At 38.4% G+C, this 23,850-nt stretch overlaps 2 protein-coding genes across 2 annotated transcripts; both read left to right on the forward strand.

The window, feature by feature from the left end:
- The first annotated feature begins 155 nt into the window (after positions 1-155).
- On the forward strand, positions 156-2,291 carry LOC6559047. The gene is made up of 6 exons (XM_001987659.3): positions 156-393; positions 518-640; positions 702-753; positions 821-1,030; positions 1,717-1,889; positions 1,952-2,291. Exons 1-6 carry the CDS (start codon positions 156-158, stop codon positions 2,104-2,106), a joined length of 951 nt encoding a protein of 316 aa, XP_001987695.3. The 3' UTR covers positions 2,107-2,291.
- A 3,339-nt stretch (positions 2,292-5,630) lies between these two features.
- LOC6559048 (pikachurin) lies at positions 5,631-23,626 on the forward strand. The gene is made up of 15 exons (XM_001987660.3): positions 5,631-6,088; positions 11,923-12,297; positions 14,835-14,951; positions 15,573-16,401; positions 17,281-17,393; positions 17,494-17,840; positions 17,912-18,101; positions 18,785-18,921; positions 18,987-19,204; positions 19,272-19,347; positions 19,840-19,992; positions 20,088-21,481; positions 22,128-22,229; positions 22,295-22,398; positions 22,461-23,626. Exons 2-15 carry the CDS (start codon positions 11,970-11,972, stop codon positions 22,610-22,612), a joined length of 4,260 nt encoding a protein of 1,419 aa, XP_001987696.2. The 5' UTR covers positions 5,631-6,088; positions 11,923-11,969; the 3' UTR covers positions 22,613-23,626.
- The last annotated feature ends 224 nt before the right edge of the window (positions 23,627-23,850 follow it).

Raw genomic sequence — 23,850 nt, forward strand, 5'->3', positions numbered from 1 at the left:
GCCAATGCCCAAGCCCTCCCGCCCCACCAGACGCCAACGCACAGCAAAAGAAATGTCATCCAATTAATCTTCATAAAAAATGAAATCAGGCGATGTGATTTCAATGTGGCCGGCAACCAAGTCAGGCATAGAAGCAACCAAGCGCTTCAGCCAACATGTTGCAGTGCGTCAATTTCGGTTTGAAAATACTTCAACTAAGCGCTATTTGTGCTGTCCTCACTGTGCTGTTGCAATTGGCAGATTCGACAGTCTATTCGGAGTCCGAATCCAATTCCAAATCCGTTGAGCAACTGTCGCAACGTATTTATGCTTTGCTGGATAAATTATCGTGTGGCAGGAAACTGAATGCGAGCGCCAAGTTTTCATTGTTGTTGGCCGAATTTCTGATAAAACGTGAGCCTAATGAGCTGTGTGTGTGCGTTCATATTTGTGTGATAGATGGGCCCTGCGTCCCCCAAGCCATCATAAATATTCATTAACCACTCCTGTTTATTCCACATACACAATTCCCAAACAGAGAAAATGCGCTACGTGGCGCCCACACGATTCGACAGGCAGTTATATTATCATCTGCTGCATAGAATGGAAAACATAATGCGGCATGCAACGTTAAACAATCTGAGTGCCCTCGAGCAGATTAGTAAGTTGCGATTTAACTCTCATTTCCTCATTTCCATATATATACTATTTTATTGTCTTAGTTCTGGAGAATGCCTTTCAGCGCAATGTGCTGCTGTTGCCACCATCTATAAAGTAAGACACAACCTAAAGTTATTCAACTGTGTAATTGGCTACTTAACTTGATACTTCATTTAATTAGATATGGTGCGCTAAATACAAATGCTGAATACGAGCTGTTGGCCATGAACTATGAAAGCCTGGTTAATAGGGGTGCACCAAATAGCACTCAATCGGATCGCTGCATGCGGGATATCGTCACCCTCAATACCGGAAACTGCAAACTCAGCCGGGATTGCCTAGAGGTCCTTACGAGCGAAGCGCCTGCTTACGGTTATCAGCGTACTCATCAGTAAGTATCCGATAAACAGTCTTAGGCTTTCGATAATACACTCAGGAAATTTAGAAATCGTCTTGAAATTTGAAAATCGTCCTAGAATTACCAAATTTTCTAAAGAAATCATTTGTAAGGAAAAAAAAATTTTTTTTTTATACCTGCCCTTAATCGACAGTTTTTAAAATATGGTACTCTTTTTCTATTTTTTTTTTAATGAATATTTCCTATTATTAAGAAATGCATTTCCGAAAACTAGAAATACAAAATACACTCATTTCGGAAATATAAATTAAATTTGCTCTCGTAACGGTCATGCTAGAGTTAAGCTGTTGTCTGCTTTAAAGTCCGAGTAGGAGGGTCTCGTGCTCGAATCGCCTTAAAATCGTAAGTTGTTTCTAATTAAATTTATAAACTAATTCAAATGGTAGTATATGTGAAAGCTTAAAATTCGAATGTATATTAAGAATACAAGTAATAAAAAGTTATTGTAAAAGTTGCAAAAAGAATACCTGCGAATCATATATATTTTTTTAATAAATTTTCGAATTTTTAACCGTGAATTTAAGAAAAGGAAAACTCTGTTTTTATTTTCTGAATAATATGGCGAATTTCTAATATTCATCGAGATTTTTTTCTGTTCCACCTTTTCCAAACGACTCTAATTGCACTATTTAATTATTATATATATATTTTTTTTACAGGGTACTTCTACTTTATATGCTGGAGCATCACAAGTGTGCCATCCGGCTGAGTCCCCCTCAGCTCTACGAGCAGTTGGCCAAGAGTCACTGCAACGAAATTCTCAATGAGCAAAATGCGATACGCAGCTTGGCTATGGGATTGGGCAAATATCAGGATTTGTTTCTCGAGCAAGGTGAGTGGTCATCTAGGAAGTTGCCGTAGCACTGTTCCACTGTTAATGATAAACTGCTGTAGCTACAATTTGTGGACTTTATGGCTATAACGAGTTTCTCAACTGGCGCAATGTAATGGAAATTGGCAGCTGGTATGCTGTTGATGATGCCAATAACGAACACATTAACGACTTGGCTCTGGTTTTCTATATTAACGCCTTGCTGCTGCTGCATTAAGTCCAGGGTAATATTGATGCTATTCCGGAAGATGATGCTGATGCTTATGATGATGATGATGATGAAGATGATGATGATGCTGATGATGATGATACTTTTATGTTTATGCTCGCTTTGTTTCACTTCTAACTGTTGCTTCTGCTAACTGTGCTTTGAGAGTAGAATAACTATAATATAACCGAATAAAGTGCTGATTTAATGCTTTGTTGGCTGTGCAATGATGAGCAAAAGACAAACAGTTGTCAGCCAAAGCCATGGGCGAAGGGAATATACCAAAGGGAGGTATACACATATATCCAAATTCTTATAGACTTCAATTTTGAGTTGTTAAAGTTATATAAGACTGAAATGCCAAAGCAATTATTTGCTTTGATTGTTAAAAAGCAATCAAACCCTAAGAACATCAATTTTTGAAGATTTCTGTGTTCCAATTGGATAAAATATACAACAAAACCAATCACACATCACATATCAAAAAGCAAAGCAGGGAGATTTATATTTCAACTTTTTAGGAAGGAAATAATATTAAGAAAGACAAGCCTTTCTAAGACACTTTTTCGCATATTTAGAAATGATTTCTAAAAAAAAGAACATCTTTCTAGTTTTCAGAGTGATTATCATATTAAGGAGATTTTTTCTGAGTGGATAAATGAGTTGTCAGCTTGGATGCAGATGCATTATCTGCAGGATTTGTCTTATAACTGCGATTCCAGCTACGTCCGTGTTAATATTTTTGTTATTGAACTGCGTGAGAATATTTGCATGGGGTGTTGGGGACTTGGGGTGTTGGAGGGTTAAGGGTTAAGGGTTGTCAGGTGCCCTGCCGGCAGACGCCCATTTGTAATGTGACACATTAGCTGCGCTTCGCTGACTGCTTGATGGATGCGACGACGACGAGGAAAATAAGAAGAAGACACAGAAAAATAAGAGGATGAGGCGATAACAGGCAGACAAGGAGACAGCAAGGAAAGGCAAGGAGAGGGAGGCAGGGGAAGGTAAGGCAAGCAGAACAACAACACTTTCCATTACAAAATGCTATAGCATTGAAGTGGAATACTAATATTTGCCCTGACATACTCGACAAAAAAACATGGGAAGCCTGGCAAGGAGGGCTGCAATAGGAAGAGGAACAGGAACAGCAGTAGGAGCAGCAACAGGAGCTGGAGTTGAGCCTCAACTTGGATATTAATGCCTTATTTGCAGCTGCAAGCGACGAATGGCAGTTGTTGTTGTTGTTTTTATTCCTCTTGGGGTCTCGACTGCAACCCACTAAGCCTTGCACAAAAGACACCAATACACACACACCTCACACACACACACACGGTGATAGGCTGCCCCTTTTTGGTCCCTTCAAAGCCGACAGCAAAGGAAAGCGAAGGACTTAGCAAACATATTGTCATGGGGCATGGGCCATGGGGCATGAGGCATGAAAGGCTCCGGTCATTAGCAGAGCCAGCAAAGAATGTCATCGTTGTTGTATTTGCGTTTAGCACGTGTCACGCGTGACACGGCATGTTGTTAATGCTATTATTACGCTTGGCTAAATAGCATCTAATATGCATGAATACCTATAGGATTCATAGGCTAATTTACACTTAAATTTAAAAATCTTAAGAAAATACATATTATAATAATTATTATCATTAGAAGTTACAAAATTCGATGTATTTTGATTTTAAAAGCTTATAAAAAGAATAGTATTTTATTAAGAAAAATGTAATTCTCATCCTAAGAAGTTACAAAATTCCATTTAATTAAATCTAAAAAGTTTATTACACTTTTTTTTACTAAGAAAAATGTAATCCTTATCCTAAGAAGTTAATAAATTAAATTTATTTCTTAACACTCTTCATTTGCAGCTTTTTAAGCTTAAAATCGAATTGGAAACTGTGCTATTCAATTGTCTCGGAGTGTAATTATACATAGATGTAGGTACGTAGGTATGTACATATATGTAGGTATATATAGCTTTTGCTTCCACTGCCACGTTTTTATATTTCGCTTACAAAAATTTCTAACTTGTATGTTTTAGTTTATTAACGTTAAAAGCAAAAGAGTTTTCTTCTTTTTTTTTTGTCAGTTAAGCAAACTCAGCAATCAGATGACTAAGCGAAAATCCTAATTAATGGATTTGCCTAAATGAAAAGAGGGAATATTAATATTCAATATTAAAAAGAAATGAAACGAACAAAAGTTCAACACTCGCCCATCTCTAGCGTTTCTAGCAACAACTAAAATAACGATATCCAACAATTGCTTAACGGCCGCAGACTGGACAACCAACCGCCCCGCACAACAACAACAACAACAGCAGCAGTTTTAACTTATGCACATGGTCAAGTCTCAGTTACATGGTACCACAGGAACAGGAGCAGGAGGTACAGCAGTAGGAGGAGCTGTCTACCTTGCCCTATTGTGTTTTATTTTGTTTTCATTACTTGTGTCAGTTTTGGTCATCAGCACCCCTGGGCGACAACAACAACAACAAAGCCGATTACAACCCTTGCAACCTGATCAGCTGTCGTTGGCTGACTTACTGCCCATTGCCCTCGTCTCGCCGACTGTTGTTTTTTTTTTTGTGCTCATGCGTGTCGATGAGTTCATTATGCGCTTAACCATATGCATGTGTAGGTGTGTGTATATGTGTGGGTGTCCTTTCAAGTGTCGGTTGGGTTCTGTAGGCGTTTATTGTGATGTTAAGTTACTGGCAACAGCAACAACAAACTGTTGTCTAACAGTCGAGCAGCCGTTTGCTATCTCTGCCGTTGACAGTTCTTTACGGTGTTGCTGTTGTTATAATTGGGGCCCAGAATGTTTGGCATGTTTCATTTCATTTCGTTTTGCGCCTGCGCTTGCTTGCATCAGTTCAAGTGTACGCTCTCTCTCACTTACTCTCTCTCGGTAAAGTCGCCACTTGAGTTCAGGGAAAGTGGGAGTGAGAATAAAGCAAAAAGCAGGGTTGTCAGAGCGACTGCAGAGGTTGTTATCCTGTGCGACTGAGCTAAATAGAAGTCAAATTATTTTCTAGTTTACTGTTAAGCAAATGCAAGCAATATCATTACAGAAGTAAATAAATATAAATATTTGAGTCGAAATATTAGCATTTTATCAATTTGTTTATTTATTTAATATCAACTAAAGTCAGTCGATAGAAAATATGTACAAGTAAAAAACAGACTCAACTAAATTTAAAATAAAGTTAAAAACTACATTTAATTTAAAAAAATTAAATATTCATAAGATCCTAAAACTCATTATCTTTTATCATGCCTATTTTAGATTTATTTATTAATTGTTGGCAGCCCTAAACTACCCTGTAACAGTTCATATTTGGCGCCTAAGTCAGCGGATACTTTATAGCTTTGGTATGGTATTTTTCACTCTCTCTCTCTCTCTTTGTATCCGGTGAGTGCTACAGTTGGGCACTCTGCACTTGCTCTCACCGAGTTTCGCTTCGTTCCATTTGGTAGCTGATTTGATACGCGCAGTAGTCTCCCGTCAATTAGAGTGTAAATACGTTACGCTCCATATAAACGGCAAACGGAACGGCGCCGCCAGAGACATCCTTTCCGCAGGATACAACCAAAATATTACATATACACACACGCAACGGCAACAACAACAGCTAGTTAAAAATTACAGCAGCAACAACAAAATAAAAAGAAAATTTATAAAAGTAACGAGGTGTCGTGTGTAAACTGTAATAATAAAAGCAAGAAGAGGAATAGTCGCCTTCAAGAGAGGCAAATGTGCAATGTGAAAGACAGCTTAAAAGCTTTTGTGTGTGTGTGTGTATGCTTGTGTTTGTAAGTGCGTGTGCCTGTGTTTGTGTGTGTGAGTTAATGTAAATACCACGAAAATCGCTGAACGCCGAAATAAAGCATCAGCAGTAGAAATCAACGAAGGCGAAGACGACAACGACAACGACGACGACGTCGACGTCAACGAGGCGGCCACTCGCCAAAAAGCAAACGCAAAACAAGTGAGTAGCAATCGCTGTTGTTGTTGTTGTTGCAGAAACGGGGCGAAATGAAATAATGAAAATTTATGTTGGGCAAGCAAAGAGCTGAGCACTTTAAAGTACCACTTGAGTAACATAAGAACAACACACATATATACATATGCATGCATATATTTATGTATGCATATTTGCATGCATGTATTTTATAAGCTAGCTATTTTGGCTTCTGCATTTAAAAAGAACTCTGTTGACATTTCTGTCTCCATCTCACTCTCTCTTAGCTATCTTCTCATTTTGCAGTGAGTCAAATGCCTTTGAAATAATGTTTCTACATACACACACACTCAAACACAAATATATACAGCAGCCGCGAATCACACACACACATATACACAAATACACAGGCACGTCACGTTCTGCTGCTGCTACTGCTGTCTCTTAAAATTACTCTCAGCTTGTGTGCGTGCGTGTGCGTGTGTGTGTGCGGGTCTGTGTGGTGATTTCTTTTGTTTTAGTCCACGGCTTGAAATTGCTTTTGCTGCTGTTTGCTTTCATCGCTTGACGTCTTTGACAGCGCGCAAGTAATACGCGCACCTGCGAATTTGCCATAAATTAGGCGCAGCAGACGCACACAAACACACGCACACATAAGCACATAGAAGCACACACGCACACACACACGCACACAAATAAAAGTATACGCAATATCAAACGTTAAGAATTTAATAGCAAAAGCGAACAGCAAAAACGCGCGCCAAACTTGTGTGTTGTTTATGTACACATGCCTGTGTGTGTATGCATATGTGTGTGTGTGTGTGTGTTGGTGTTAGTGTACCGTGGCTTGGGTCAGTCTGTCATGCGTGAGTTGCTCGACCCTCAAGAGGCAGTCTTCTCTTTTGCTCCTGTACTACTTGTACGCTTGTACGTTTGTATTTTGAGGTCTGCCTCCAATTGGCTCTCAACGGGATTTGCTCTATTTACCTTATAAAAACACAATTTATTGCTGCCTTAACGATTTTCTTATTTTTTTTTCGATTTTACGGATATTTCTGTTACAGTTGCTGTCGCAGTTTTTTCTATCGCTGCTTCTTCTGCTGCTCTTGTAGTTTTGTCTGCTACAATTTTCTATTCTCTTTATTTTCTCGCTCATTGACTTTGGATGCTACTTGTTTGTTTTATTTATAAATGTATGTGTGTGTGTGTGTATTTACTGTCCGCTTCTGTATTGGCTTTGTGTATAAAGCTTTGCGTGACATCAACACAAAAAATATATATATATCAGCAATAGCAAGGAAAGCTACAACAACAATATAAAAAAAATATCCCCACTCGTTAAGGCTAGGATATAATTTGTGATACGTTAGTCATGTTGGCCTTGTTATAGTTATAAATCAATAAATTATACTATAGCATTGCATAGACATAAGAGAGACAAAAGCCCTCATTTAATATAGGGTTTTTGTGTTTTTTGCTGATTTCAGCTAATCAAGTTGCAGTTCTAGTTTTTTATACACAGTGGTTCTTAATGCAATGCTGAGCATTATGATAAGTCTCTCTGAGTGTGTGTGTGTGTGTGTCAACAGCTGATCCCTAAGCTTAAGAGCATATAGGCAAAGCATTGTTATATCTGCAAAAGAAAATCGTATCTGTAAAAGAAAATTTAAGCAGAAATTACTGATTTACCATTTTAGAGTCAATTGAAGCGTAATTAATGTGGCTGATTGCCAGTTAACAGCAGAGCACAGTGACATTTTGATTGCATATCATTGACATAATCTATATCACTGTCACATTACGCAACTACAAATATAAAAAAACCCCGGCAAATATTATGAATCTACGCTTTTTCCACCTACAAACTTGGTTTTGCACTCAGTTGAAATTTTATCTTGGAAATGCATTCAAGACAAGAAGTGTCATAAATTTTAGCAGAATCTTGATGGCCAATAGTTAATAGTCACTTAAGTGAAGCATACTTTTCAGCTGAAAATGAGAACTTGATTTCAAGTTTTGTTTTTGTTCGCCCATTTCGTAAAATTTAAGACATAACTGTGTAATTAAATCAATGCCACTCAGCGCCAATTTAGGTCCATTAGCTGTGTAATTGGGTTGATCAACTTTTCGGCTATTGTCCGCGATTGAGAGAGATGGCGAGAGAGAGTGGCTAAGTGCCATTATTTTTGATTCTGCCAATATCAATGTGTTCTTGTAATTAGTTTTGTGGGTCACTTGCCACTTTGCCACTTACCGCCAACAGCTTGGCTAGAGCCAAAAAATTTTCCAACCAAATGAGCGCACATTTATTTTTTATATGTTGTTGTTTGTTGCTGCTTCTGCGTTTACCTGAATAATGAGTTTTCATGTGACACATGGTTCACACACACACACACACACCAACACTCACCCACACATGAAGAAACGTAGCAACTTTGGCAATCCCAGTTGGGTTAAGTGTATGCAATTCGGGCTGAAACACGGGCTGAAAAAACCATGCGACAGCCTTAAACATTTGCCTGGCTATTCGGAGGCGTTGTACCGGAAAGAAATGCCATTAAAAACGCAATAAAAATGCTAAAAACAAAAACAAAATCCCAGCCAAAAGAAATTGAAATGAAAGCAAAATGAAAATCTACAATAAAGAGTGCGCAAAATTATATATAAGAAGTACAGTAAACGGTCGCAATTGAGAACTTTCGAAAAAAAGTAGCGCAATCTAAAAATCTTTGCTTGATTTATTTATTTATGTGTTTATTTATTTAATGTCAACTAATATAAAAATGTATTTAATTTAATTGAAAATAAAATTAAATATTAAAGATAATAAATATTTATAAGATTTATTCAAACGTCATTTGAAATAGCTTTTCATATCAATCAATTCATTTATCAAATAAAAATTTTACTTTTCAATAATATAAGTTTTGGGCAATCATTGAAACAGTGCCACATCTTAGTTACTACTGTACATGCGTGTGGCGTGTAGTGAGATAGTATGTCACTACTTTGGGTGTCTCTGTGTGTGTGTGCGTGTGTTTTAAGGCTCCAGTGCAAATAGCCAAGGTGGAAAAATCGATATAAATGAATACGGCAACATTTGGTCTTGGGTCTGGAACACCCAAAAAAAAAACTCGAGACAGGACAAATGCCGAATGGTTTTTACCCAACCCAGGCAAACCAGCCTACAAGCATCCAACTTGCGAAACTTTCGCACGCACAGGCTCAGTCGCAAAAAAAATACAACAACCATACAGAAACGCACCCCACTCGATTCCCCCATCCATAACCCATACACAGCCAAACATACACACACACACACACTCACGGCCTGCGTCCCGAGTCAGAGGCAGACGCCGCGATTTTAAGCGCATGCACACAAAAGTTGATATAAAAATAAAGCACAAATAAAAACAACTCACAACAATTTCAAATGGGTGTACTCAATAGCTCGAATACCCTTTCATTATATATGCTGTTGTTAAATTTTGCAAAAATTTGAATATAGCTCGGATATTGATTTGTTTTTTTTTTTTTGCGCAGATATGAGAATAGGAACTTTAACTATTGCAGAAACGCTAAAGCGTAGATTTTCTTGAAGTGTAACAAAATCAAGTATTATCAGCTTTTAATGCAAATTGGTAAAAATATTATAATAATATGAATATATAAAAAAGAAAAATTTATTTTGAAATTCAATTAAAATTTTTTAAATTGAAATTATTAAATAATAATACGTCGAAAATTGAGATAAGAACGTTAATAGCCTACATTTTCTCGAAATGCAACAAAATAAAGTATTTTCAGTGTTTAATGCAAATAAAATAAATAATATAAATGTATTTTAAAATTTTTGAATGCAAAATATTGAATAAAAAAAAAACACTGCACAGAATTGAATACAACTGGAAAATCTAATCAATTTTGGCGGAGATATGGGAATGAGTGAAATTTTCTTGAAATTATCAACTTTTAAAAATATATCTATGAAGCTTTTCATTAGACATAAATTACCAGATCATAGAGCGATTTATGGGTGGACTTGTTTTGGTAAAGAGACAATTTAATAAATGAGAAAATAAATGTTAATGTTCAATTTGTTGTTAATGTTTATTATTTATACACTTTATTTTATCTTTTCCTTCATTTTAAATTTTTAATTTAATTGCTCCCTTTTCGTTTTATTATTTTTATTTCAAATTCTGATTTATTGAAACTTTTTTTTAAATTATGGATCACTTGATTTAGTCCACAATAAATAAAGAAATAAATAATTCTGCTTATTAAACAGGACGCTATTGTTGTTTAATAATTTGCTGTTTTTGCTGTGAACAACTGAGCAAATTCATTAAAAAATATTTATTTATACATATAGAGTGCAGATGTGATCTCAAAGAGAGATGCATATTATTAAAAGCATGCATCGAACTGTACGCTACTCGTAAGGCAACACAATACAAATTTATTCTAGGGTATCAAAAAAACAACTACAATAATAACTACTCGCTCTGTAGCAAGTAAGATTTTATGCTGTGGCTGCATTTTTGCCCCAGTAAGTATGCTACATATTTTTGAGTACGGGTTAAGTGCCACGCTTGAGTCTGTGTACCAAATACACACACACACACATACACACACACATATGTAAGCATGTGCGTATGTATATGGGTCTGTGACCCGACTTAATAGCATTGCCACGCAGTTTCCTTCAATTTGTTTGCTGTTTTTTGCTGTTACCTTAGGCATTTAGCATTTCCATTTCAATTGACAAAAAATGAAAAAAACAACACAAATTCCAAATTGGATATACAAAGAATGGAAAGGCGAGCAATTTATTTGACTCATTGCGCCCTTTGCTTATAGACATTATTGCCAAATTGTCGTATTGATTTCTAATTACATGCATTTAGCCCTCAAAGCACTTGGCTTAAGGTAGGGCCAGGACACTTTCAGTGGATCACTAAATTTATACGTGTGTGTCTGTATGTGTGTATATAGAGGAGTGGCTCAGTCAGCCAAATAGAAACAGATTAGGGCATGGGGCGGCATTCTGTCTACTTTGGCTAGGTATTTTTGTTGTGGTGTGGCGTTGCCATGACGCCGTTTATTGATTTTACTGCTGCCAACTGCCAACTGGCAACTGCCAACAGGCAAGAGCCAAAGCGGCAAGTGCCATCAAGCCAACAGCCATGAATCATGTTCGTATATATATATATATATATATATATATGTTTGTGTGTGTGTTGTGTGTGTGCGTTGCGTGTTTAGCAATTTGTGGTATATATTATAATGACCACTTGATTTGCTTGCAACCTCCAACCCACAGCTCGCTCTCTCCATCTCACTCTTACACTAGGAAAAAATATAAAGTTTTTTTTTTAGTTTTTTGATATAGTTTATAGTATTAGAAAAATTTTTCTAAAAATTAGGAATATTTACCCCAAATCGATAGTCGATTTTTTTTTTTAATGTTCTATTATTAAGAAAAAATATAAATGCAGAGACTAATTTTTCGAAAAAAAAATCCTTTCTAAAATTCAGAGACAGGTTTGTCGTATTTTATAGGTATTTTCAAATAAATTTATAGTAAATAGAGTTTAGTATAAGAGTTTAAAATTGTCAAATAAAAAAGATAATTTAAAATAAACACAATAGAAAAGAATACCCTTGAAATAAGACTTTTTTTCCAAAAATTTAAAAAAATCCACCCTAAAATGTAAACTGTAGATTTTATAAATCATAAAATTTATAAATTTTCTACTTATTGACACCAAAAGTGTGGCGATTTTTTTATGAGTGTACTAATTGCTTAACTGTGTGTGCTTGGTTTTTCCTCTTTTTTTTGGGGGGTTTTCTTATAGGAACAACAAGCAGTCGCAGCGGCAACGCCGAGACGCATGTACGCTCCATGTTCAACGCTGGCTGGTGGCCGAAGTCGTCTAAAACGACCAACGATCGTTGTGTGAACTGCAACAATAACAACAACAACGTGTGCAACGTGTCTACTTCAACAGCCAGCGAGCAACAAAGGAATCATTTACTCTGTGGCTGGAACAACGCTGTAAAAATGTCAACTTCAAAGCAACAACAACAGCAGCAAGGACATCAAAGGTTGCCGCATTTCTGGTTGTTGTTGTTGCTGTTGCCATTGCTGCAGCAGCAGTGTGAAGCCAGCGGCAACAGTGGCAGCAGCAGCAGCAGCAGCATTGTGGAGCCCGAGGAGGCGGCATTTCAAGGTGCGTACAAACTCCTCGAATGATTTACAAACAGAATATGAAGTAGCAAACAGAAATAGAATGAGCGCAAGTACAGCAGAAAGGGTGATTTCAAGAGCTGTAATAGAACATGACAATTTTTTTTGGTAACTTTATTAAAACATTTTAAATTATCTCAAAATTATGAAGAATTATTCGTATCCTATATTATCACATTATATAGGTAAACATTTGCAGCTACAAAACGCGGAAGTTTTTGTGACGGTCTGTTCACGTTATTATCTATCTTCTCGACAACAGTCCCCTTGTCTTGCCATTGTAAGATTGAACAGCCCGCACCCCCTTTGCCACAACTGTAGCTTGTCTAATTGTGCAAAATAGTCGACCCATGAGAAAATTGACATATCAATAAATTATGTGAGGGAACCTTTATGGGTGGTAGCTGCCTCTCCATCTGTCCGTTGTCTGTCATTCTGTCTGGCTTGGATTTGACATTAATGAGCGCCTTAATTATGCATTTCACACACACACACATACACACACACTCACACACACAGTGTGTATGGAAATCAATGTTGTTATGCAATGTGTTCTTGTCCAAAAATTTGAAATGCAACTGCTGTGCTCTGTTCCCCTTTCCCCAACCCTCGCCCGTTTTTGTCTCTTGTCACTGAGGTTGTGTTGATGTGCCGCTGCTGCTGACACTTCGATTTCAATTGCATGCAATATGCGATTTTTCAATTTCAATTTGAATACGCAATGGCATAGGACACGAGTCCTACACTGCAGCTACTCCATCAATTACTCTACAATCGGACAGATGACAGGGCGTGGGTGTGTGGGCCAGAAAACTATTCACATTTGAAGAGTTTATATGGCTGAGTGTGAATGTATGTGTGAATGTGTGTGGGTGTGTGTGCTTGTGCTTGTGCTTGTGCCTGTTTCATGTGCGCCACATGCAAATGTGTTGAGTGTCCAGTGCACTTTAATCGCCACCACACAGTTGCTTAATCAACTAGCAATCACACACACACACACAACATGCTCACTCAACACACTTAACCATCCACCCACACCTATATGTGTAGCTGATGGCTCTTTAAGAGTGCTGTTGCGTGCTCTATTTAACGGTATAAAGCCAAACGCAGTTGCTGGCCGCATGACGTAAGCGTCGTATAATTGCTACTTGGCATACTCGATGTAATTAACTTATGTACTCGATATGCTTTACTCATCAATCGTTACACTAGCTCGTAATGCAATAATCGTCTAGTGTAGCTCCTGCCCAGTTATCTTTAATTACGCTTCTTGTTACTCGTTATACTTTACTCGACTTCATATAATATAAAGCATATAAAGCAGCGAAAGCATTAAAAACGGCTAGTTTTAGTTTTTCTCGCTATACCTTAAGCAGTACTCGCTGTAATCTACTCGCTACTTTTCACGCTTCAATTTATGCAGCTCTCCACTAAGCGTCATTTTAGGTACTTACTTGCTCATTATGGTGAGGTCAATATACTTTACTCGCCACAAATACATGTTAAGTACTCGTTACATGTTAACAGGTATACTATAATATAATATGGCTACTCGTTACTCTTTACGTCATATTGTAATGAACTCGCATCGAATAGAGAGGCACGAAATCTAAAGAATAAAACGAATGTTGAGCAAATAGCTAGTTCTTATTGGCTGGCTGCTTGAGCAAAGCTTAAAGCAACTCTTAGACTTGCTTAACAGTTGGCACAATTTAGCTGCTGGCTTTTGATGTCAAGTGAGCAGCAGCTGCTGATACGAAAATATCAAAGCACAAAAAAGAAGAAGAACATGGGAGAAAAGCTTCACGTCGTGCTTTGGGAGAAAAGCTTCACGTCGTGCTTTGCATTTGCTTTACTTAACTTCTCTTTGATTGGCTCCTCATCGCCGTTAGCACGATAGGATAGTAGATGGGAGAGGAGGAAAAAAGTAGCTTTTGAGGGACGCTTACACGATAGGGTGGCTAGAGTAGATGGGGCAGAGGAGTATAAATTTTTGAGGTGAGTAAAATCCCATTGCATTCTTTCGAGCGCAGTTGAAAATTTGCATTGAAATGGGGACAGCTTTGTATAAAATAAGGTGCAGTTGCGCTGAGACTCAACAATTGTTGTTGTGGTTGAAGCTGAAACTCAAATTTGTTGTTGTTGTTGTTCTTGTTGAATTTGGCCTGTTGCCAAATGGAGCGTATGCGTGTATTTGGTGTGCGTATGTTTTTGGTTGGCTCGAAATGTGGCCATTGCGAGCAATAAATAACCAACATGACTCTGCCTCTAAGTAAGTAAAGCTCATTAGAATTTATTGCGGACACGTCGGTCACACCCAGCAAACAGAGGCACTGAAACCGAAACGGAAACCGACACAAACACAGACACAGACACAGAGAAACAAAAATCATTTGACATAAGCAGGCATTCACCTACGCACCGAATAATGATGAACTCAACTAGAAATTTAAATGAACCCACAGAGAGACAGAGACAGAGTTAAACACACTCAAAAACGGCTTTCATTCATTGCCACAGGTCACTGCGGGCACACGAGTCCCTGCGAGCAGCTATGCTATGAGATCCACGATGGGATGTACGAGTGCGATTGCATCGAGGGTTACGAGCTGAACAAGAACGGTTACAGCTGTCAAGGTACGTGCCTCCTCCCTCCCCCCAAAAGAATTCCATTTACCACACAATACAACTTTTTATAGTTTATATTAAAAACTTTCATGTGGCATTTTGACACGGTGGAACTTACACAAAATTCAACTGGCATTTTCATTTAGCTTTTTTTATATTTCTTTTAAACATTTGAGTAATGTCTTCTGCATACATTGTTTGCTGCAGCTCTTATCAAATTTATTTATACAATTTAAACTATAGCTTAGTTATTCATTTTAAGCATAATAAAACGCAATATATGAACCTTAAATTTGAATTAAGTCTAATTCATTTTTAGTAAATATACAATTTAAATTTGAATTAATCTAAATTCATTATCAAATTAAATAACTTACTTTTTTTTTGGATTTCAATTGATAATTGATTCAACTTATTTTGCATATAGAAATACATCTTTAATATTGAAAATATAAATTCTAAATTTGAATTAAATTGAATAAATTTTCAAATAAATTGATAATTTTGTTTGCTTTTCATTAATTGTTGAATTTATTTTAATTTACTTGTCTATTTACTACGCATACAGAAATTATTAAATTCGTAAGAATAAAAGCAAGAGAAAAATTCAATATTCAAATCTGTTTGCAGTCATAAATACGACAAGCAGCGGCGCTGATGGACATGGCAAATCCGATGAGGATGTGCTCTATCAGAAGGGCGCCTCGTTTAGTGCCAAGTTGGCCAACGATAAACCGGGGACGGCTAAATCGCGCTATGCGTCAACCTCAACGGCTGAAGCTGAACGAAACTCGCAGCCAGATGCGAGGGATGCGGATGCGGATGCGGATACAGATGCGGATAGCGAATATGATTACAACGATGACAATTTGGGTGGCGGGCAGGAACAGAAAGTCAATTCAAATGATTATTACATATCAGCCGAGAGCATTAGCTTCAATTCGGAGAACGAGAATCAAGAACTGGATGCTGCTGATTTTAAAGTGGCATCCACAGCTAGCAGCACAACTAGCATCACCACAACCACCATAAGACCAAGTCGCATCAGCATCATCAATCCAAAACCATCAACAAAAGCAACAAAACCAACAACAACAACAACAACAACTGAGCATACAAATAGTGGGAAAGCAGCAGCAGCTCAGCGAAATGTCTTGGATTATGGAGATCCAGATGGTCCAAGCGATGGGGATGTGGATGAGTATTATAGCTACAAGTCGGACATGTCCATCTATGACGATGTCAATAATAATCAATTAAACTTAAGACGCAACAGCAACAGTAATTCGCATACATATCAAATGATAAGCAACAACAACAACAATAACAACGATAACAATGATAAAAATGATAACGACAACAACAAAGTCGCAATGCATATCAATAAAAATGCTGCCAATAGCAACATATCAGTTAAAACAACAACTCCAGCAACGAGCTCAACCAGCACCAGCAGCAGGTGAGTTATATAACATATATAAATCATTTAGCCTAAATACACAGATTAGGAATAGAACTGAAATTCCACTGGCTCTAAAATCCATACAAAATTAATTTCGAGTTTTATAAACGTTGATAAATATTCAAAGTACTTTTTAATTTGATGTCTAAATAAATATCATGCCTAGATTTCAATTATGTATGCCATAAATGCAATATTTCAACTCCATTTATTTACGCTCCATAAAAACATGCATTGGGTGGATTGGACATGATTTGAATTCTGATTGCAAAGCTTTCAGTATTTTACTAAAACAAATGGCATTTCTTTTTTTTAGCTTTGATTTTTCCACCCAAGTGGTTCTTTCTGTAGTTAAACTTAGTTGGGAATGCAGATGCGAATTTGTTGCCACTGATGTTTAACTATCTTAGTCAAAGCTCTATCCAAAATAATGTTGATAGTTTGATAGATATATAGATAGTTTGATATTTTGTGCTGTCAGCTTAATTGTAACGGAAACGTAAATAGTTTCAATTGAATGTTTATCGCTTAGTTGCTACTTAACCCGATTACTTCCTTGTGTTGGTAGACTTAAACTTAACCTTAAGCAAATAGTTTCATTGGAACATAAATCGCTTTGTTGCTACTTAGCCCGATTCGCTCATTACTATCGCTAATCAGTTGCACTTAAGCTCATGAATGTGGCTCTCAAGTGAGTGCTGAATTTAATCACTCAGGTGAATGTTTTCAAAGATAGTCTGGAATTTCAGTTATTAGTTTACTCAGGCGCCTAATTAGCTGCGCAGATATGAAATACTTGATACGTATACAACACTTAACTCAATCCAAACCAAACACCAACCCCCAACCCCAACCCCAATCATTAAACCCTTGCAGCACACTTTGCCAGCTGGATTGCGGCTCGGAGGGTATCTGCGCCCTGGAGGCAACGGCGTCCACTGCCCGCTGCTTGTGCCCCTTTGGCAAAACGGGTGATGCTTGCCTGGAAGGTATGTGCGTGTGTGTGTGTGTAGTCATTTATTTGCATTACCTGCGTACCTGCATACCCAGCGTATTTATAGTTGGCTAATGGATAATCTTCCCGCACAGATATTAGGGCGCACGTGCCACGCTTTGCTAAACGCTCCTGGTTGGCATTTGCGGCCCTTCATGGCGCCTATAAGCATGTGCAATTGCGCTTGGAATTCCGTCCAGAGTCCTTCGATGGCATCATATTGCTGAGCGGGGAACGTGATGATCTCACCGGCGATTTTATGGCCCTGCTACTGAACAAGGGCTTTGTCGAATTCTGGTTCGATTGCGGCTCAGGCGTGGGCAGCGTTCGCTCTAGAGAGACCATAATGCTAAACGAGTGGAACTCGGTGATTATCTATCGACACCGTTGGGATGCCTGGCTGGTGCTAAATCACGGCACCAAAGTCCAAGGCAGATCAAATGTGAGTTTTGTTTTGGGTTTGCATCAGTTGCAGTCTATTTTTAACATATTTCTCTCATTCATTCATTGCAGGGTCTGTTCTCGCGCATCACGTTCCGCGAACCGGTATTTTTGGGCGGCATTGGCAACATTACTGGCCTGGCCAAGCGATTGCCTTTGGCTGAGGGATTTTCCGGCTGCATTCGACGCTTTGTGGCCAACGAGCATGATTACAAATTCACGGAGCATCCATTGGGCGATGTCATCAATGGTTTTGACATACGTAAGTCAAGTGTATATGGATGGAAAATGAGGGAAAAACTGTTTTTAATTTGTGATGACGCAAAGAAGCAAACGTCTCCGACCCCATAAAAGATATATATTATTTATCCGCATCACTAGCCGACTCGATATCCGAGTGTCATCTGTTTCTATGCAAACTAGAGCCTCAGTTTTGAAGCTATTTTTATGATATCCGATCAAAATTTATTGAGATCACACTACCATATCCTATAGCTCTATCGGTCGAAGATGAGTTCTAGTATAAGCAACTTTTTTGTTTACAACGATGCCAGAACAAAACTTTCCTAATAAGCGTATTATTATGCTCCTCAAATGTAAACCAAATTCAAATGGCATCAGACTACCTTATTATATAGCTAGCATAGAAACAATTGGTCGAAAGAAGAGTCCTTGTATGAAACACATAACCAAAATAGTCAGTTAAGCTTCCTGTTTTGCTACTTAAACAAAAACTTATCAGCATCAGACTACTACTACTTCCTTAGGAACAGTCGATCGGGTCTGCCTAAGAAAGCTCTTATTGCTTACTCTTAATTATTACATTTTTAATTAATCAATACATAAGGGATTTTAATAAATCTACCAGCAAAGGTTCAGCTTTTGGGTTTGAATATGGTAGTCAAGATAAAAGAAATGAATCCATAACAATTGCTGCTCTTTCAGAGGACTGCTCGACGGACAAGTGCGTGCGTTATCCTTGCCAGCATGGTGGCAAGTGTTTGCCCTCTGATCAGGGCGCAGTTTGCCTGTGCCCCATTGGCTTTGTGGGTGATCTCTGCGAGATTCGCATGGATCTGCAGGTAAACGTAACTTGATAGACAGCTAGTCTTCTTTCTGTATACAATTCTTTACTGTTTCTCCACAGGTGCCCGCATTTAATGGGTCCTCATTTCTACGCTATGCGCCGCTCGGCGACAGCGCACTAATCTGGCTGGAGCTGAAGGTCATATTGAAGCCAGAGCAGTTGGATGGCTTGATACTCTACTCGGGTCCGGAGCAGCGTGGCGATTTTATTGCCTTGTATTTGCATGATGGCTTTGTGGAGTTTGCTTTCGATTTGGGCAGCGGTCCAGCGCTAGTTCGGTAAGTAATCTCAGTTCCTTTGAGACAATGCTTGACTCATGCTTTGCATCTTGTTGGCAACCAGCAGCAGCGAATATGCGCTCAGTTTGGGACAGTGGCACACCATTAGGATCTCAAGAACAGCTCGCCTGGCCGTGCTCAAGGTAAACTATAAACTAGACTTGAACTACAACCACAAAAATAAATCAAAAAGAATAATCGCCCTAAATTATTCCGAAGCTAAATCTAAAAATTCGGAATAGATGTTTTCTAATATTTCGAAAAAATAATGTATAATTTCAAGGGTGTGGTTTTAGATGTGCGTACATTGAAGAAGTCTTAAATTAGTTTTATTGTTACTTATAATAATCTAAGCTAATCCGTAATATATCAGCCTAGAGAGCATTACTATTTTGTTAATTTTAGAAAGAATATTTCCTAAGAAAAACTTTCTCACTTTTAAGAAATTCATTACTTAATAATAGATAATACTTTTAAGACTTTCTAATTTATGGAAACATTTTATTTTATATTAATTTATTTCAAAAAAAGCAAGAAAAACTTGCTAATTTTTAGGGCGATTTTCATTGCCATCGAATTTTTTTCTGAGTGTAGAAGTCTTTGCTCACCTTTTGTCTCGTTATCGTGTCTCGCAGATCGACCAGCATCAGGAGGTCATGACCATATCCTCGAATGGCTTTTGGCATCTGTCGCTGGCCCAGAACTTATTTGTGGGCGGCGTCAATCACATCGACCGTCTGCCGCTGGACCTGAAGTACAAGTCCTTCTTCGTCGGTTGCATACAACGCGTAAGTTTCTGTCTCGAGTGGAGAGATGCTACTGCTGCTGCTGTTGCTGTTGTTGTGACTGTGACTAACCTGGGAATTGATTTTTTGGTTTTCAGATTGACATCAATGGGCACTCGCTGGGCATTGTGGCCGAGGCGCTGGGTGGCAGCAACATTGGCAATTGTCCGCACGCGTGTGTCGCCCGGCCGTGCGGCCCGCTGGCCGAGTGTGTGCCCCAAATGGAGAGCTACGAGTGCCGTTGCAGCATCTACAATGAGCGCTGCAACAAGGCTGCTGAAGTGCCGCCCGAACAGCTGCCGGCGCTAACGATGCTCCACAATGCCAGACCCCTTGAAGGCAAGCCACACAAAGGAGTTGGCGAGTCGGCGAGCAAACACAAGAACCATGCCACAAAACGCAAGAATTTGCATAAGCGCAAGACAACAAAGGCGGCAACAACGACAACGACACCCACAACAACAACCACAACAGCTCTGCCCTTGGCAGCTGTGGCGCCAAGCAATGAGGAAATCGAAGATGATATTATTTTTCGCTTTGTGCACAGCACAGATGCAGCCCCCAATCCGGTGCAGGAGAGGCAGATGAAGCAGAAGCAGCAGCAGCAGCAGCAGCAGAAGGAAAAGCAGAAGGACCAGGTGCAGCTGTTGGCGTTGAGTGGCAAACAGCATGTGAGCAAGCATGAGCATCATCAGAAGCCGAATGCCTTTGCACACAAACTCATCCGTCTGCCCACACACTATGAAAGTTTCCAGACGAATCCGGACAGCGATATACTCACATTTGATGACAACAACGATTGGGTGGCCAGTCTGCAGCAGCAGGAGTATACGGATGCCATGGCGACGAGTCAAGTGGGCAACCAACCCAGAGCCAGCTTCAATTCTGCCGAAGGCGTTGCAGATGCGGATGCGGATGCGGATGCGAGTGGTTTTGTTTTCGATGAGTCGCTCTTTGATGCCTCCGATGGTACTGAAGATTATCAGCGCAAGCAGCTCGCCCAGGATATGAAACGCATCATGTCCAATACACACACACATACCTATAAACAGGACCAGCAGGAGCAGGAGCAGGAGCAGCAACATCAGCAGGAGGAGCACCAGGAACAGCAGCCAATGGCCACTGAGACGCTGTACAGCGACGATTACAATGATGATGAACTGCTGACGCCAGTGCTCAAGTCGGAGACGTTTGTGGCACCGAGTACGCCGCAAACGCACACCGACTGGAGCCTGCTGAAGAAGTTCGATCTGTCCGCGGAACATCAATCGCAGGTGCAGAGTGTGCGCAAGAATTTTGGCGCCTGCTTTGCTGGCACCGATAGCTATTTTCACTACAACGATGCGGAGACTATGAGCCAGGTCATCAGCTACAACATCGATCTCAATCTGCGCATCAAGACGCACTCGGAGAACGGTGTCATCCTCTGGACAGGCAGGCAGGGCACAACGGAGCTGCACGACGACTACTTGTCACTGGGCATCGAACAGGGGTAAGCAGTAATATGCGATAAGTTGATAAGAGAGTGAATTTGATAAACTATAAGAAAATATTTATTAAATATATATGTATGTAAATATATGTATATATATATATATATATATATATTAAAAAGAGATTGGGAAGTCATTTTTAGTTGAACTATATTTTTTGTAGGGAAATTACTAAATGTTGAGCCAAATTAATTATTCAGTTCCCTATTTATCTACCCGTTACTTCTTCCCACTTTTTCTTAAGCTGTATTACCCATTATTCCTTTTCGATTCTATACTGATTAAAATAGAGTCTTTCTATCATTGGCAACTCAATTTTAAACGTCTTGTATAACATTTACGCAAGCAGTAGTGTTTGGACACCTTCACAAATCCATGAGTTTTGCATGCGTGGTTTTCCCCAATCCATGCAACAAATGTTGGCACATTTCGCATTTAAATACCCCCAGAAACCTTATAATTATTTCATATATTTTTATTTAATTTCAAATATTTCGTTTTATTTCAAATTCAATTTAATTTGTTGTTTACTTTATAGACCCACTAAATAAATGAATATCTTAGCACATTACACTAATCGACATTCACTGATATTAGGCGAGATTAAATTAATATATATATAAATATTTCTATTGATATTCACAGTTATTTGCATTTCCGCTATGATCTGGGCGCTGGCGAGCTGGACATACGCTTCAATGGCACCAAGGTCAGTGATGGACTCTGGCATCGCGTCAGGGCTATAAGGTAAGTGGGCAACTGTAGAAAGTGATAACAATAGCGTCGTTTAATACTCTTTGAACTCTTTGTAGGAACTCACAGGAGGGCTATCTGGAGGTGGATGGCCGTAAAACGCTGACGCTACGTGCGCCGGGAAAACTGAGACAGTTGAACACCGATACCGGACTCTATGTTGGTAAGTATATGGAGTATATATATATTTAAAACAACTTATGATGAAATCTGCATACATTTTAGGTGGCATGCCGGATGTGGCATATTTTACGCATCAGCGCTATTTCAGCGGCATTGTTGGCTGCATATCGGAGATCGTTTTGGCCGGTGACAAATTGAACTTTGACCCGAACACATTGGGCACAGCGCACAATGTGGAAACGGGGCTACTATGAAACGCTGCACTTACATAAGCCTCAAGACTTTTGATATATCAAATAGTTTAAATGTTATGATTTCATTAACGAAATGTTTACAAACCTTTTTAAACCTTTTCGTTTGTGTTTGTACAAAGACGCTTTTAAAATCAACTGAGACAGAACGAGAAACGGATAAAGAGAGAGAGAGAGATGAAGCGAGAGCTATTTGGGGGAATTTTTTTACGCCAAGAGAGATGAAAAAAAGAAACTAAAGTAAATATAGTAAACCATACTACATATGATAGAGTGCATACAAAAAAACATATTGATTATATACAAATGCATACATAGATATATATATTTAAAGAAACAAAAGCGAAACCCAAAAAAAAACCAAAAAAAAAAAAAAAAACAAATGGAAAAAGGCATGCTTCATATAGCCTGTGACTGTCAATACTTCAGAATGGAATAGTTTATATATAACTTTAGCAAAGATTTATAAAATGAACGACAACAACTAAGCGTCTATAAAAACAAAACAAAAGAATATTGTATGTAGAAGAGAAAAGAAAAGAAAACAAAAAAAATGAGTAACAAGAAAGTCAAATGAAAAGTGTGCACATGTTTTATGTCCATTTATAAGCGCTTCGATTTTAAGTGAACGTTACGCTTTATGTGCAGAGCTGCCACCTTTTTGTAAGACACACAAACAACACTCACACACACACACACACACACACAACTATAAACAACTATATACACATGCATATTGGCAACACTTTCGTTTTTCGCATTGCTGTACCTTAAAAACAAAAAGAAACAAACTATAACTGTACATTTCTCTGTACTGTATTAGCACTTTTTGCAAGTTCTATAAACTGTATTAACAAAAACAAACAAACAAACAACCAATACAAAAACAAATACTTGAAGCGAAGATGAAATCTAAACATACTTATTAAATGGTAAGTTAATAAATGTGTAGCGTGTATTAGCTTGTAAGTTGGCACACACACACTTACACACACTCACACACACATGCCTGCCTATGTAAACTTTTATATAAACTTAAATACACCAAAGAAAAAAACATACGTAAGCTAATCAAACACACACACACACAACAAAAACAACACGCGCTGAACCAGAATTGAAACATGTGAGCGATTTTTAACAATTTATATACTACGATACAACATACAACAGACAACTAGCTAAAAAGAATAACAACAAGAAGAAAACATAAGCAAATTAAACAATCCCATAGCGAAATT

The sequence above is a fragment of the Drosophila grimshawi genome, unplaced genomic scaffold (genome assembly GCF_018153295.1).
Source record: "Drosophila grimshawi isolate 15287-2541.00 unplaced genomic scaffold, ASM1815329v1 contig_1369, whole genome shotgun sequence".
Classification (NCBI taxonomy): Eukaryota; Metazoa; Arthropoda; class Insecta; order Diptera; family Drosophilidae; genus Drosophila; species Drosophila grimshawi.